The sequence below is a fragment of the Sinocyclocheilus grahami genome, unplaced genomic scaffold (genome assembly GCF_001515645.1).
Source record: "Sinocyclocheilus grahami isolate Dianchi unplaced genomic scaffold, SAMN03320097.WGS_v1.1 scaffold271.1, whole genome shotgun sequence".
NCBI lineage: Eukaryota > Metazoa > Chordata > Actinopteri > Cypriniformes > Cyprinidae > Sinocyclocheilus > Sinocyclocheilus grahami.
Window position 1 is genome coordinate 478,283 of NW_015505450.1, and position 14,681 is coordinate 492,963.

The 14,681-nt window shown below is 38.3% G+C and overlaps 1 protein-coding gene across 1 annotated transcript; it reads right to left on the minus strand.

Annotated features, from left to right (window-relative positions):
- Nucleotides 1-475: 475 nt before the first annotated feature.
- Nucleotides 476-5,883, minus strand: LOC107599776 (neuronal acetylcholine receptor subunit beta-4-like). The gene is made up of 3 exons (XM_016291468.1): nucleotides 5,840-5,883; nucleotides 2,356-3,370; nucleotides 476-1,037 (listed from the first exon to the last, which is right to left on the minus strand). The coding sequence occupies exons 1-3, from the start codon at nucleotides 5,881-5,883 to the stop codon at nucleotides 864-866; spliced, it is 1,233 nt and encodes a 410-aa protein (XP_016146954.1). The 3' UTR covers nucleotides 476-863.
- Nucleotides 5,884-14,681: the final 8,798 nt, after the last annotated feature.

Consider the following 14,681-nt stretch of genomic DNA (forward strand, 5'->3'; position numbering starts at 1 on the left):
AGTTACAAAAACAGTGGGTTATGTCTGTGAAGGTAAACAGCTGAGATTTTAGATCTGTGTGGCAGCAGCAATGTATATTAAATAAATCAGTAAATGCACTGCTCTGTTGTCTCTGAGGCTGGGACACTAAACAGTGTTCTGTGCTCGTCTGTGCAGCCAAACACAGAACAGTTAGCATGCTTTGCTCAAACTTTCTCCATGGCATTACATCGTTGTCGCTTGCGAAATCAAATGATGGTGCCATGGCTGGAAACGTGCAGATTAAGGGGCGGTGATATTATAATGAGATCCTTTGCCACGTCACCAAGCGAGCGAAATCAGACGTGCTCGTTTTTTCAGACGCTTGCAGAAAAAGGCTTCCCAAAACAAAGTTACTGGGTTAATCTTTTTCACGTTTCCTTGGTTGGTAGATGCACCGGGGACCTGATTATAGCACTTACAACCTGGAAAAGTCAGATTTTCATGATGTGTCACCTTTAATGTGCAGAGACTAAATAAGCCATTTATAGGTTTATTTCCCTGAAAAGTGGAAAACAAAGTTACTGACAATGGCTCAACCAATAACAAGAGTTGGTGGGCGGGGTTAACTGTTGATTCAGACCAATGGCATCCTGTTTGAAAACAATCATACACTCTGCAGTTCCGTTTGGCTCCGCTTGAGCTTCAAGCACTTTGTGGGTCAAATGATTGCTGATGTGAGGAAAATGCTCTACAGTGACATCATAATACAATAATGGCACAATGACTGTGACACTATTCGTGTTTCATGCTCAGATCATCAATCAGAGCTTCATGTGTTCGAGTTAGATTATATAAAGCAGCAGTTCATTCAGATCTCCGGCTCCAGGCGACCCGGTCGGGCCTCACATCCCGTCCCGTCTGGATGGCTCTGCGCTGGGCTGCTGGATGCCGGCGGTGTGGCTCTGGAAGAGCGGCTGGAGGAACAGACCCAGCGTTCCCACCACACACACGATCACAAAGATCCACAGAAACAGGCGGTCCACCACCATGGCCACATACTTCCAGTCCTCGATGACCTGCGGAGGCACAGAGACCGGCTCGTTAATAACCCTATCGACGCATTAGTGCACTAATAAGGGACAAGGAAACAAATGGAGTCGGAACACAGTGCTGAGCCACCGCTTTTGAGCAGCGCAGCCGCTCCATCTCTCAGACTGCTGTCCTCGGCACTTTCTGAAGCTCACTCTTATTCAGTCTCTCTCTCTCCTTCAGAGTGATTTAAGCACACGATCGATGCTCTTACAATGGGCTCTGACTGAGCGTAACCTCTGCTGTATCCCACCTCTGTTTGTGTGTCTGCTGAATAAATGTTCTTTTTCAATTTAAATGACTTTCAGCTTATACTGTATAATTCAATCTGATTTAAACCCATAATGTGCAGGTAATATCTGACTAAATATTTAGAGAAACGTGAGGATGAGTGAGATGTTAGACTGGTGTTTCCTCAAACTCAACTTCTTGGTTTAAATCTGTCTGACAAATTGAACCGTTCGCAAATATTTAATGTTTTAGATCGATAAGGGCAATTATGGCCTGTGATTTACAAGTGAAACCATAAAACTCTACAAGCCTTGAATCTCACTGACGAGTTCTTAGGATGATATGACATTACAGATAATATGAGCTGTTTGGAGTCAGAAATACGTTGCCATTAAATAATACTTTTTTTTTTAACTGTAATGTATTTCTGTGATGCGCAGCTGTATTTTCAGCATCATTCCTCCAGTCTTCAGTGTCACATGATCTTCAGAAATCAGTATAATATGCTGATCTGCTGCTCGAGAAACATTTCTGATTATTATCAATGTTGAACACAGTTTCATATTTTTGTGGAAATTGTAACACACTACCATTCAAAAGTTTGGGTAAGTAACAAATTAAAACTTGTCAGTACTGACACATTAAATTGATCAAAAGTGACAGTAAAGTAGTTTATAATGTTACAAAAGAGTTCTATTTCAAATAAATGCTGTTCTTTTGAACTTTGTTCATCTGTGAATCCTGAAAAATAAAATGCATCACAGTTTCCACAAAAATATTGTGCAGCACGACTGTTTTCAACATTGATAATAATCAGAAATGTTTCTGGAGCAGCAGAGCAGCATATTATACTGATTTCTGAAGATCATGTGACACTGAAGACTGGAGGAATGATGCTGAAAATACAGCTGCGCATCACAGAAATACATTACAGTTTAACAGAGATTCACATAGAACACAGCTAGCTTAAATTATAATAATATTTCACATTTTTACTGTATTTTTGATTAAATAAATGCAGCCTCGGTGAGCAGAAGAGACTTTGAAAGGTGTGTCTGGGAAGCAGTCACTCACACTTTGATCGTCGTCGTTTCCCATCATGTGATCAGCTACATAGCAAACGCCGTCCACAGCCTCCTGGATCTCAGATCCCCAGTCCGGAGCTGCCCTGCTCTCTCTCAGGTCCTGTGAGGAGTCGTGTTTGCGGGAGCCGAACTGAATCTGAGGTCCTCTGTTGTTAAAGTGTCCCGGGGACGAGAGAGCTGAAGCTGAGGCCAGCAGCGCGGAGGCGGATGAAGACATGCCAGATCTGTGAGGAGCACCGAGGCCCAGCAGAGATGATCCGGGGTCCTGCAGACGGCGCTTCTGCCGCAGACACTGACAGGCCGAGTTTCCCTGCGGTCTCTGCATGAACAGCAACGCTGGAAGTCTGACCAGGAACACCAGCTTGACCCAGACCGGCATGCTGTGTGTGCTGGGAGAGCGATGGTGCACGTTCAGCACACACACACTGGTGATGATGGAGAAGGTCACCAGCACCATAGTGAACATCAGGTACTTCCCTATCAAGGGAACGTCCAGCGACGTGGGCGGCACGATCTTAGAGATCAGCAGCAGGAAGACAGTCAGCGCCAGAAGGACGGAGATGCACAGCGTCATCTTCTCGCCGCAGTCCGAAGGCAGGTAGAAGACCAGGATGGCCAGCGAGGTGATGAGCACGCAGGGGATGATCAGGTTGATGGTGTAGAAGAGCGGCTTGCGCTTGATGATGAAGTCGTAGGTCAGATCCACGTAGGTGGGGTCCAGAGCGCTGACCGTCCTCCGGCCCGGCAGAGCCAGGATGTCCCACTCGCCGCTGGGGGTGAAGTCGTCCATGCTGGCCACCTCGGACTTCAGCAGCAGGTCGATCTCGGTGTGATCGTAGGTCCAGGAGCGGAACTTGAGTGTGCAGTTCTGCAGGTCGAAGGGGAAGTGCTTGACCTCGATCTTGCAGGCGCTCTTGTAAATAGCGGGAGGGAGCCAGGCGATGCTGCCGTTGAACAGGACGATGGCGTTGGTGAAGACCGTCACCTCATACGTCCCATCCGCACTGTGGAGCGAACAGAAGAATATCAGATATGTGACTACTACAAGGGCATTTTAAGCTAACAAATACACAGTATATTTAACAAATGTGACCCTGGAGCACAAAACCAGTCATAAGGGTCAATTTTGTGAAATTGAGATCATGCTGAGATTATGCATCATCTGAAAGCTGAATAAATCATCTTTCCATTGATGTATGGTTTGTTAGGATAGAACAATATTTGAAAATCTGGAATCTGAGGGTGCAAAAAAAATCTAAATATTGAGAATATCATCTTTAAAGTTGTTCAAATGAAGTTCTTAGCAATGCATATTACTAATCAAACATTAAGTTTTGATATATTTACGGAAGGATATGTACAAACTATCTTCATGGAACATGATCTTTACTTAATATCCTAATGATTTTTGGCATAAAAGAGAAATGTATAATTGTGACCCATACAATGTATTGTTGGCTATTGCTACAAATATCCCCCAGCGACTTAACACTGCGTTTGTGCTGCAGGGACACAAATAAGTAACTATATATATATTTATTTAACATAAATATAACAACAACAAAAAAACATTGCACCCCCAATAGTTAATAGTTGAATGAAAGGATAATTCTGCAGAATAGTCATGTAAACCTAAACCAGATTTATTGGCTATTTTGGAATTGGGGTCAGTGTTATTTTAATATTACTTATACTATTATAGTTTCTAGTAATATTTTGATTTAGAGTTTTCATTTTAGTTACACTTTTATTAGTTTAATTATGTGCTTTTGTCATTTTTATAGATTTCTGTTTATTTTAAATATTACTTTTTAGGTTGAATTTATTTTATTTCGTTTTAAGTTTGAGCTCAGTTATAGTTTTTATTTTTGTTTTGTTTTTACATTTATTAATTTTAGTGCTTCGAAAACAGTGCATCCCCAATTGTTTATTTTTGATTTAGGGTCAGTGTTATTTTAATATTTTTTATATCCTATTATAGTTTTTATTAATATTGAATTAGCTTTTGTTTTTATACTTCATTTATTTATTTTTTACTAATTTTATGATGTGCTTTTGTCATATGCTTTTTTGTTTATTTTAAATATTACTATTTAGGTTTCATTTATTTTTATTTCTGTTTTAGTTTTTTATTTATTTATTTATAATTAATAATTGTATATATACACACACACACACACAGTTAAAGAAAATAATGCTGTTTGGAGTTGAGCTGAGTGAACACTGCTGGCTCATTTCTTACAGGAGGTCAGTTTCTGGTCTCTATCTCCTGCAGCGTCTGGTAAAAAAAAATAACATGCATTTGTACGATCCCTCTTTTTTTGGTAAAATAATTCAGATTTTTGTATGTTTTGACCACAACTGTATAACGTTTAGAGAACGTTATTTAAGACCAGATAATTATTAACGTCACTAGAAGAGCATGAAACAGTCTTCATCACATGTAACGCCAAGGAGGTTCCTGAAATACATTTTTGTAACTAACAAAGTCCATAAAACCCCAGACGTCTGCATTATTACAGCTGTGGTATGGTGGATATTCCTGCTCCTCTGATCATGTGGATCAATATCAAAATCAAACAAAACTCTATTTGAGTATGAGGATGTTTATTTCGTCAAACATGATCCATCCAGGAATAGTGAGAGGGATAATTCAACATGAATGGACAATATATATATTAAATAAATGATATTAATAATGAATACGTGATAAATAAACATAAATAAAATATCCTGTCTGCACTCTGAATAAAGACAAAAAATCCTCAAATAAATGTAAAATAGACCTAATAATTCATCTTGTGGATGCAGTGGTCTAATACTATCCGCCACTGTAGCAATTACACTCTCAGAAAAAAAGGTACAAAAGCTGTCACTGGGACGTTGGTGAAACGTTTCTGTCAGCTGGGTTGAGTCTGTAGCACTTATATTGTTTGGTGTTTTATTTATGCTTTGTAAAGTGTCTTGTGCACTTGCTGAATGTGGTAAATCCAGTAAATATGTCATTATGATTGTTATGAATATTAATATTAAACTGTGACAGAGCTGGTCACGTGATCTCATCATGGCGGCTCATGATTAAAATCTCATATAACTGGTGCCTTCATCTCATGCAAATACACATCACTTTAACGAAGCTTCTCAAAAGTGCCACCAATTTCGTTTTTATTTAGCAATAAATAAACGTAGTGTGCCTTTAAATAGCTGTGTAAGAAGATGTCTTACTGAGAATGTAGTGTCTTTAAGCAGTTAAATCCGAACATGTATTTGCATGGTCCTGGCATCCTTGGAAAGCAACGACAATCACGTTTTCTCACAATTTTACAACAGCAATAAATCAGGAAAGCGCCGGAAGACATTTCTAAAGCAAAAGCAACAGGGTTTAACTTCTGCGACTGAAGAGTGGCATCAAAACTACAGCACTGCCGGCAGACTGAGCTCTTTACTTACTTCGGATGAGAGAGAATGCGCACAGGAGCACGGTGAGCGCGCGCGTCGTGGTGATCTTCAGTCCCATTCCGCCTCATAGATCACGATACAGAGCAGAAGCGCACTGAGGATGAGGAGGATGATGAGGAGGATGAAGCGCTCGCACCTGCAGCCACAGCACGAGCAGCGCGGATCATCCAGGACTCGCTCCCGTACCGCCGACACACACACACACACACAGACGCGCTCCTCTGCGCCTCCCTGCCTCTCACAGCAGACCGGGGCTAGTTGTCACAATGTTTAGGCTGAGTTTTGAAAGTCAGGTTTGTGCAGGCAAGGTCTCGGCAAACAAAAAGCAAATGTCTGTTTTAGCGTTATTGACCAGTGGGGAGGGGAAAAAAGTTAATTGAACACGTGACCCCCTGTGACAACATGCCCCAGTTGCTCTATAAATGCCACGCTGTCAATAGAACACCTCATTAAACAGCCTCGTGTTGACCACAATCTGAACAGTAACACAGTTATGAAAAACAAGCTGCAAAACATGTAAAGGGTGAAAACAGATACTGTAATGAACACACAGGCTGTCTGACCTCCATCCGTCACGCCTGTCTTTTACATCCCTCTCTTTCCTCTCTCCATCAGTCAGGAGCCAAACACAACTAAACTGGACTTGTGGCAGTTTTAGAATAAAAGTAAGTCCCACGGTGCACAAAATTACTCAAATTTTAGTGGCAAAGCAACTTGTAATAAGATAAAACTGTATAGAAGAAAACATGTCCACGATGCAAATGATAATGCATGAAGTAGTTTATAAATATGTGTGGGGTTGTCTGGATGGTGTGGTAGACCAGAAAGAAGGATAAATGCATTGAACGCTATTGTGCAATACATATCTGGAAGAATTCTTCTCTTTCTGTGTTCAGATCCCGAAATGAACATTATCACTCTCATCAGTGTGATTTTCTCTCCTCTCTCGAACCCGAGCCCTTCACGTGATCCTGCTGCTGCAGATCATTCACAGGCTCAGAGTTCAGGCTAAACTCTCTCAAGGTCTGCTCTGTGTGTGTTTGTGGAGCAGAGAGATTGAATCTGCTGATGTTCTCTCAGTCAATCTCACCCGAGCTGATTCATCTCTCAGCCGCTCTGCTGAAGGAATTTGATTGGACAAAAATCATCAATATTTTTGGTGTTTATTTGTCATCTGCTGCTATGATTTTACTTCATGTTTGTAATATTTGCTTAATTTAGTCAACTTTTAGGAGCATATGCATGACCTGAATGTTAACAGACGTGGACTAAAAGCCATAAAGACCTCATAAAATGAGTTTATGTAAGAACAGACAAAAGTTGTCCATGTGCATGGAAGAGAAATGACTAATCATAGATCTGCTGCTGTAGCAGAGCTGTGGCTGCGTGGACGTTCAGAACGATTTATATATCAAACGGGCAGTTCATTACCTCGAGTGCTTGGCTCCTATAGCAGAGACAGCAGCATATACAGAGATATTGATTAAAGCCTGAGCAGGAAAATCCACACGTACAGCATGTGATGGGGATGAACACGTGTCTGCAGTGAGGATTGCACTGTGTTTATGACGTTAAAATAGAGATGTATTGCTGAATTGTAAGCATGTTAATGATTTCTTTCATTTATGAGCACAGACGAGCGCAGGCTCCTTCTCAGTCCCAAACTGCCCTCAATATATTCGATCGGCTTCCATTTGCGGCTTAGATTTATAGCTGGATTATTACATTTAAAAATTTTTAAAGATGGAAATCATATTGGTTGGTTTTACTTTTATCACAATTAAGGGTTGAATTTTAAATAATTTCACTATGCTGGTTTGAGTGGGTTAAAAAAATCTAAATTAAATAATTTGTCCATGTCTAATGTGAAATAATGACTAGTTTATTAAGAAACATTCAATAATTTTTTGATAATTGGAGTAGGTTTTACAAGAAAATACTGTTTCAGTCTTTCTACTCTAAAATGTCACATTTAACTCAATGTTTCTTTGTAATCATTTGTGAAACTTACTATCAATTTCTGAGTGAAAATTGTCTCAGCGTCAACTTTGTTTTAGTGCAAATGTCTTAATTTTCCCCCTTCTCTAATCAAAATGATTCAAATTAAATTATGAATTTATTGTTTAAATTGTAAATGAATTTGTGTCCTTAATTTCACATAAAAGAAATGAATTCGATGAATAATGTTTTGTGGTTTTATTTGGTTAATCTCACTCTAAAGCATTGCATTATGTTTGATAAATCGCAGAAATCAATATCGTACAGCAGCATTGGAAATGATATGAACATTTGAGCAATGACTAACTTTGACTCTTTGTTTCCATCGTGTTATGCATCCTGTTTATTTCTGTGTCATTGTGTAAATATTGAAGAAGTAAATGAAGTCTGGTGTTGACAGTGATAGAAATGATTCCTGAAATTACAACCCAACACTGTCTGAAAAAAAAGTGCAAAGACCCATGTACCTTATTTAACCCTAGAAAGTGCATATAGGTAACATTTTTTGCATGCATGTTTATTTTACATACCATATAAAAGTTCTGCATAACCGGAGTGATTCATCTGGTGAAGGTCCGAATTCATGCTGTTGTATATATGAGTCTAGAGAACTGAAACATCTTTAAGACGTCTCCGTTCCAAACCACTAAATTAAATGAGCTTAGTCTCTTAATAACTCTCTCTCAAAGTGAAAACACTGATGTGCACTTCATATTTCTTAATGTCCAGCACTCTCTGCTCTATTATTGTGTTAATTTGCTCTCTCTTCTCACCTGTCTGATCATGATTAAAGCTCTCTTCTGCATCTGAGATGGATGGATCCATTAGGCCTTTAACGGGTTTTAAAGATTCCTGCTGAATCACACTGATGGGCCGAAAAGCAGCGCTCATGAAGAGCAGAGACACTTCATCCAACGCCCTATGACGTATTCATTTACTTTGTGTTTATTTTACATACCATATAAAAGTTCTGCATAACCGGAGTGATTCATCTAGTGAAGGTCCGAATTCATGCTGTTGTATATATGAGTCTAGAGAACTGAAACATCTTTAAGACGTCTCCGTTCCAAACCACTAAATTAAATGAGCTTAGTCTCTTAATAACTCTCTCTCAAAGTGAAAACACTGATGTGCACTTCATATTTCTTAATGTCCAGCACTCTCTGCTCTATTATTGTGTTAATTTGCTCTCTCTTCTCACCTGTCTGATCATGATTAAAGCTCTCTTCTGCATCTGAGATGGATGGATCCATTAGGCCTTTAACGGGTTTTAAAGATTCCTGCTGAATCACACTGATGGGCCGAAAAGCAGCGCTCATGAAGAGCAGAGACACTTCAACCAACGCCCTATGACGTATTCATTTACTTGAACTGCCTGCCTGTCAAGAAATACAATGAATTTCACAACATGTTTTATTTGAAACAATTAAAATATAAGACTGCATATTCTCTATTGATCATTTTAATTGTTAGTGCATTATTATTTTAATATTTGCTATCATTGCATACTAAAACGGCACATTTTATCTTTCATTTATTACTTTAAATTAATTAATTTTGAATTGTTTTGCATTTAAAAAATATATAATATTTTATTTAAAATGTATACATGTTATTTAATCATTTTAAAATAAATCTTACATATTTAAATCATTATTTTACACATTTTCCTTAATTTTAATATTGTATTCATGTGTTTGTGACATTTGAAAGTCAGCATTTAGCAGACGCAGGTTTTGGAGGATTGCAGGCACAGTCCTGATTCATACAGATCATTCACGAGAGTCTGTCTAACATTAACAGGCCTGTAAACTGGTTTCTATTTGACATCATTCATCGTACTGAGTCAATCAATCTCTCTGAAATACAAACGTAAAATGCATTTAGACGTGTGAGCGTGTGTGCATGCAGACGCTGTTTGAAGAATAATGGGCTTCAAATAACACTGAATTTCCACTGATTTTCATAATATGGACAAAAAGCACATTCTCCAAATATCTTCATTTGTAGTTCATAGAAGAAAGAAAGTCGTGCAGGTTTGGAGTGATATAAGAGTGAGGAAACGATGCCAAAGATTATTTCCGAGTGAGCAATTCCTTTAAGATTAAATAAGAATCTGCTTCTGTTTCGAGTTCCTTTTTGTTCTAAATCAAGTGTTTATAGACCAAATCATAGCTGGAAATGTCCCATAATGACAAAATCTTCCGTCTTCAAGGATGTTCTGTAAGACTTCACAAAGTATTTTACAGCGGTTCGTTCTGAAGGCAAATGCAGCAGTGTTTAACGCTCATACTGACTCCAGCGCGCTGAACAGGAGCGTCACACCAGGCTATTAGAAATTATAATACAACCAGTAACATTTTTACAAGTGCGCTGCATTCATGAAGAGCATTTATCTCTGTGGAAATGGTGACAGAATCACTATAAGAGGCAGTTAGTGGTGTGAGTGCAGTTTTACAGGACCGGCACCAGGGTCAAGGACAGAACAGAAGCCTTCAAAACAGCAGAAAAAACTGCATCATGATCTGGAAGTGAGTTCAAGAGTAAATCACTAAACCATTGACACGAGGAATGCATGCCCTTGAGTGAGCCACGTTAAACAGAGACCATCAATAATCACCTGCAGCGTTTGTAAAGGACTTATCAAAATATAAACCATGTCCTTTAAATGTTCAAATGTTCTCTCTGAAGCTCCCACCTCAAGTCTGTTAGATATTACAGCACAATAAACACTAAATGTTATATAAGACTGAATGATACAATTGTGATTTAATCACATATCGTCAACATTCACATGAGATTACAGCACAATATTTTAATCCAAATCTGGGTTGTTAATGGTCCTAGAAGTGGAAAAATGAAGTAAATAATTGAAAGAGGAGATAGATTTACAGAACAGTTTCTCCTCAGAGAGTTTGAGTCAGTCGAACCCTACATGAACTTTGGATTTGACCTTATTTCGAGCAGATTCATATGTTTAATATGTTATTAATATGTTTTCTAGCATAAATATGCAGATTTGAAAGAAACTTTGCAGCGTATATGTGACCAAAAAACTAAAGTCGCATACAAATTCTGAACGGATTATAGGCTAAAGCGCTCTCCCTTCATAATCATTAAAAAACCATCACTCATCTTAGTTCATTGCAATATCACAAAGTTCTGTTATAATCAATGAAGCACTTATTTACATCGCATCTGCACTTTGTTATGAAATGATTACAGAACTGAACTGAACAAAAACTCTGAATTCTGACCAACTTAAGCGCCTCTGATTGGCCACTGCGTTCAAGAAATCAACAGACATGTCTGTGATTGGCTACATTGCTCCAATCAAAGCACAGAAAGCAACATCAGTTATATATGTAAGACGTTATATTTATCAATCTGCATGCAAACACAATCAACAGAAATCTTTCACTAGACTTTGACATCTTTTACGACTAAAACAAGCTTTACCACTGAGCTTTTTGGTGTGGATGAGTCTTTCTGATGGAGCTTTATGAGGCTCATAAGACAAAAGAAAATAATCATTTTGTCGGTGCATACAGGCATAAAATACAGCAGAGACATTAATGTGTGCTGCACATTTCATGTGAGTCTTGCTCTTGACTTGGTTTTGAACTCATCGATCTCATTAGGAGATGTAATAAAGCCTGACATTGAGACAGAGTATCTCAGGTCACGTCCGACTCGCTTTGATGTGTCTTGTCACTCGGACTGTGTCTCGCCAATCTTGAGGTGAATTACCTGGTTGCTTGAGTCCTGGACGCCGTCCAGTCTTAAAATGTGTCTGTCCTTATACAATCTGTCCATTAGCGCAGTGCTGAATGATGTCAGGATTGTTAAAACAGGCTCTTTGTGGTGCTCTAGCTTTAGACTGATAGTCTGTGTGATTCACGAGCGTCTCATCAGTATCTGTCCTGCAGAGAGACGCTGGATGAAGTTATTCAGAGCCCACAGAAAAACACATGCAGCTGCAGCTCCGGCTTCAGGAGGTTCAGTATAACACCAGAACAAAATAAGCTACAGCACTCAATCAATCAATCAATCAATCAATCAATCAATCAATCAATCAATCAATCAATCAATCAATCAATCAATCAATCAATCAATCAATCAATCAATCAATCAATCAATCAATCAATCAATCAATCAATCAATCAATCAATCAATCAATCAATCAATCAATCAATCAATCAATCAATCAATCAATCAATCAATCAATCAATCAATCAATCAATCAATCAATCAATCAATCAATCAATCAATCAATACCAAATCATAGCTGGAAATGTCCCATAATGACAAAATCTTCCGTCTTCAAGGATGTTCTGTAAGACTTCACAAAGTATTTTACAGCGGTTCGTTCTGAAGGCAAATGCAGCAGTGTTTAACGCTCATACTGACTCCAGCGCGCTGAACAGGAGCGTCACACCAGGCTATTAGAAATTATAATACAACCAGTAACATTTTTACAAGTGCGCTGCATTCATGAAGAGCATTTATCTCTGTGGAAATGGTGACAGAATCACTATAAGAGGCAGTTAGTGGTGTGAGTGCAGTTTTACAGGACCGGCACCAGGGTCAAGGACAGAACAGAAGCCTTCAAAACAGCAGAAAAAACTGCATCATGATCTGGAAGTGAGTTCAAGAGTAAATCACTAAACCATTGACACGAGGAATGCATGCCCTTGAGTGAGCCACGTTAAACAGAGACCATCAATAATCACCTGCAGCGTTTGTAAAGGACTTATCAAAATATAAACCATGTCCTTTAAATGTTCAAATGTTCTCTCTGAAGCTCCCACCTCAAGTCTGTTAGATATTACAGCACAATAAACACTAAATGTTATATAAGACTGAATGATACAATTGTGATTTAATCACATATCGTCAACATTCACATGAGATTACAGCACAATATTTTAATCCAAATCTGGGTTGTTAATGGTCCTAGAAGTGGAAAAATGAAGTAAATAATTGAAAGAGGAGATAGATTTACAGAACAGTTTCTCCTCAGAGAGTTTGAGTCAGTCGAACCCTACATGAACTTTGGATTTGACCTTATTTCGAGCAGATTCATATGTTTAATATGTTATTAATATGTTTTCTAGCATAAATATGCAGATTTGAAAGAAACTTTGCAGCGTATATGTGACCAAAAAACTAAAGTCGCATACAAATTCTGAACGGATTATAGGCTAAAGCGCTCTCCCTTCATAATCATTAAAAAACCATCACTCATCTTAGTTCATTGCAATATCACAAAGTTCTGTTATAATCAATGAAGCACTTATTTACATCGCATCTGCACTTTGTTATGAAATGATTACAGAACTGAACTGAACAAAAACTCTGAATTCTGACCAACTTAAGCGCCTCTGATTGGCCACTGCGTTCAAGAAATCAACAGACATGTCTGTGATTGGCTACATTGCTCCAATCAAAGCACAGAAAGCAACATCAGTTATATATGTAAGACGTTATTTTTATCAATCTGCATGCAAACACAATCAACAGAAATCTTTCACTAGACTTTGACATCTTTTACGACTAAAACAGGCTTTGCCACTGAGCTTTTTGGTGTGGATGAGTCTTTCTGATGGAGCTTTATGAGGCTCATAAGACAAAAGAAAATAATAATTTTGTCGGTGCATACAGGCATAAAATACAGCAGAGACATTAATGTGTGCTGCACATTTCATGTGAGTCTTGCTCTTGACTTGGTTTTGAACTCATCGATCTCATTAGGAGATGTAATAAAGCCTGACATTGAGACAGAGTATCTCAGGTCACGTCCGACTCGCTTTGATGTGTCTTGTCACTCGGACTGTGTCTCGCCAATCTTGAGGTGAATTACCTGGTTGCTTGAGTCCTGGACGCCGTCCAGTCTTAAAATGTGTCTGTCCTTATACAATCTGTCCATTAGCGCAGTGCTGAATGATGTCAGGATTGTTAAAACAGGCTCTTTGTGGTGCTCTAGCTTTAGACTGATAGTCTGTGTGATTCACGAGCGTCTCATCAGTATCTGTCCTGCAGAGAGACGCTGGATGAAGTTATTCAGAGCCCACAGAAAAACACATGCAGCTGCAGCTCCGGCTTCAGGAGGTTCAGTATAACACCAGAACAAAATAAGCTACAGCACTCAATCAATCAATCAATCAATCAATCAATCAATCAATCAATCAATCAGTCAATACCTTTATGTTTCAAGGAATTATTTTGCATGGATCTGTCCTAAATCAGAATCTACAGTCGTTCACGTCAACCTACACATATTAAATGGAACATTTATTAAAGAAACAGTTTTTTGTTGATTGGACCTGCTTAAAATAATTTTAAAAACTAGACACTCTTTTACAATCTTTATCAATTATCCCATATTCTTTATAATTTAATGAATTATTTATCAAGTAAATTGTATGTAAATATTACTGAAAGCTCAGGTAATGTTACTGAATTTTTAGTAGGTGAAATAAAAAAGAGTATATTTGTATCATCTGATGAAATAGCAATCTGAGTATTTTTTCGAAGACATCTATAAACTGGTGGTCAAATGTTTTAAATGAAATGAAATTATAAATTATTTATTTATTTTGTTGAAAGAAGTCTCTTCTTCTCATCAAAGCTGCATTCATTTGATCTAAAATACAGTAAAAACAGTGATATTGTGAAATCTCTGTTAAACTGTAATGTATTTCTGTGATTACACTTTTAAAAATAAAGGTGCTTCAGAAGGTTCTTCAAGCGATGCCATAGAAGAACCATTTTTGGTTCCACAAAGAAGCATTCAGTGAAAGGTTCTTTAAAGAACCATCTCTTTCTTACCTTTTTATAATCTGAAGAACCTTCTTT

Excerpts from the sequence above, each read along its gene's own strand:
- LOC107599776 (XM_016291468.1), bottom strand. The coding sequence starts at position 5,883 with ATGGGACTGAAGATCACCACGACGCGCGCGCTCACCGTGCTCCT. Across the intron at positions 3,371-5,839 it reads CGCGCGCTCACCGTGCTCCT|TGCGGATGGGACGTATGAGG; the intron begins GTGCGCATTCTC and ends TTCGCTCCACAG. Across the intron at positions 1,038-2,355 it reads GAAACGACGACGATCAAAGT|GTCATCGAGGACTGGAAGTA; the intron begins GTGAGTGACTGC and ends GTGCCTCCGCAG.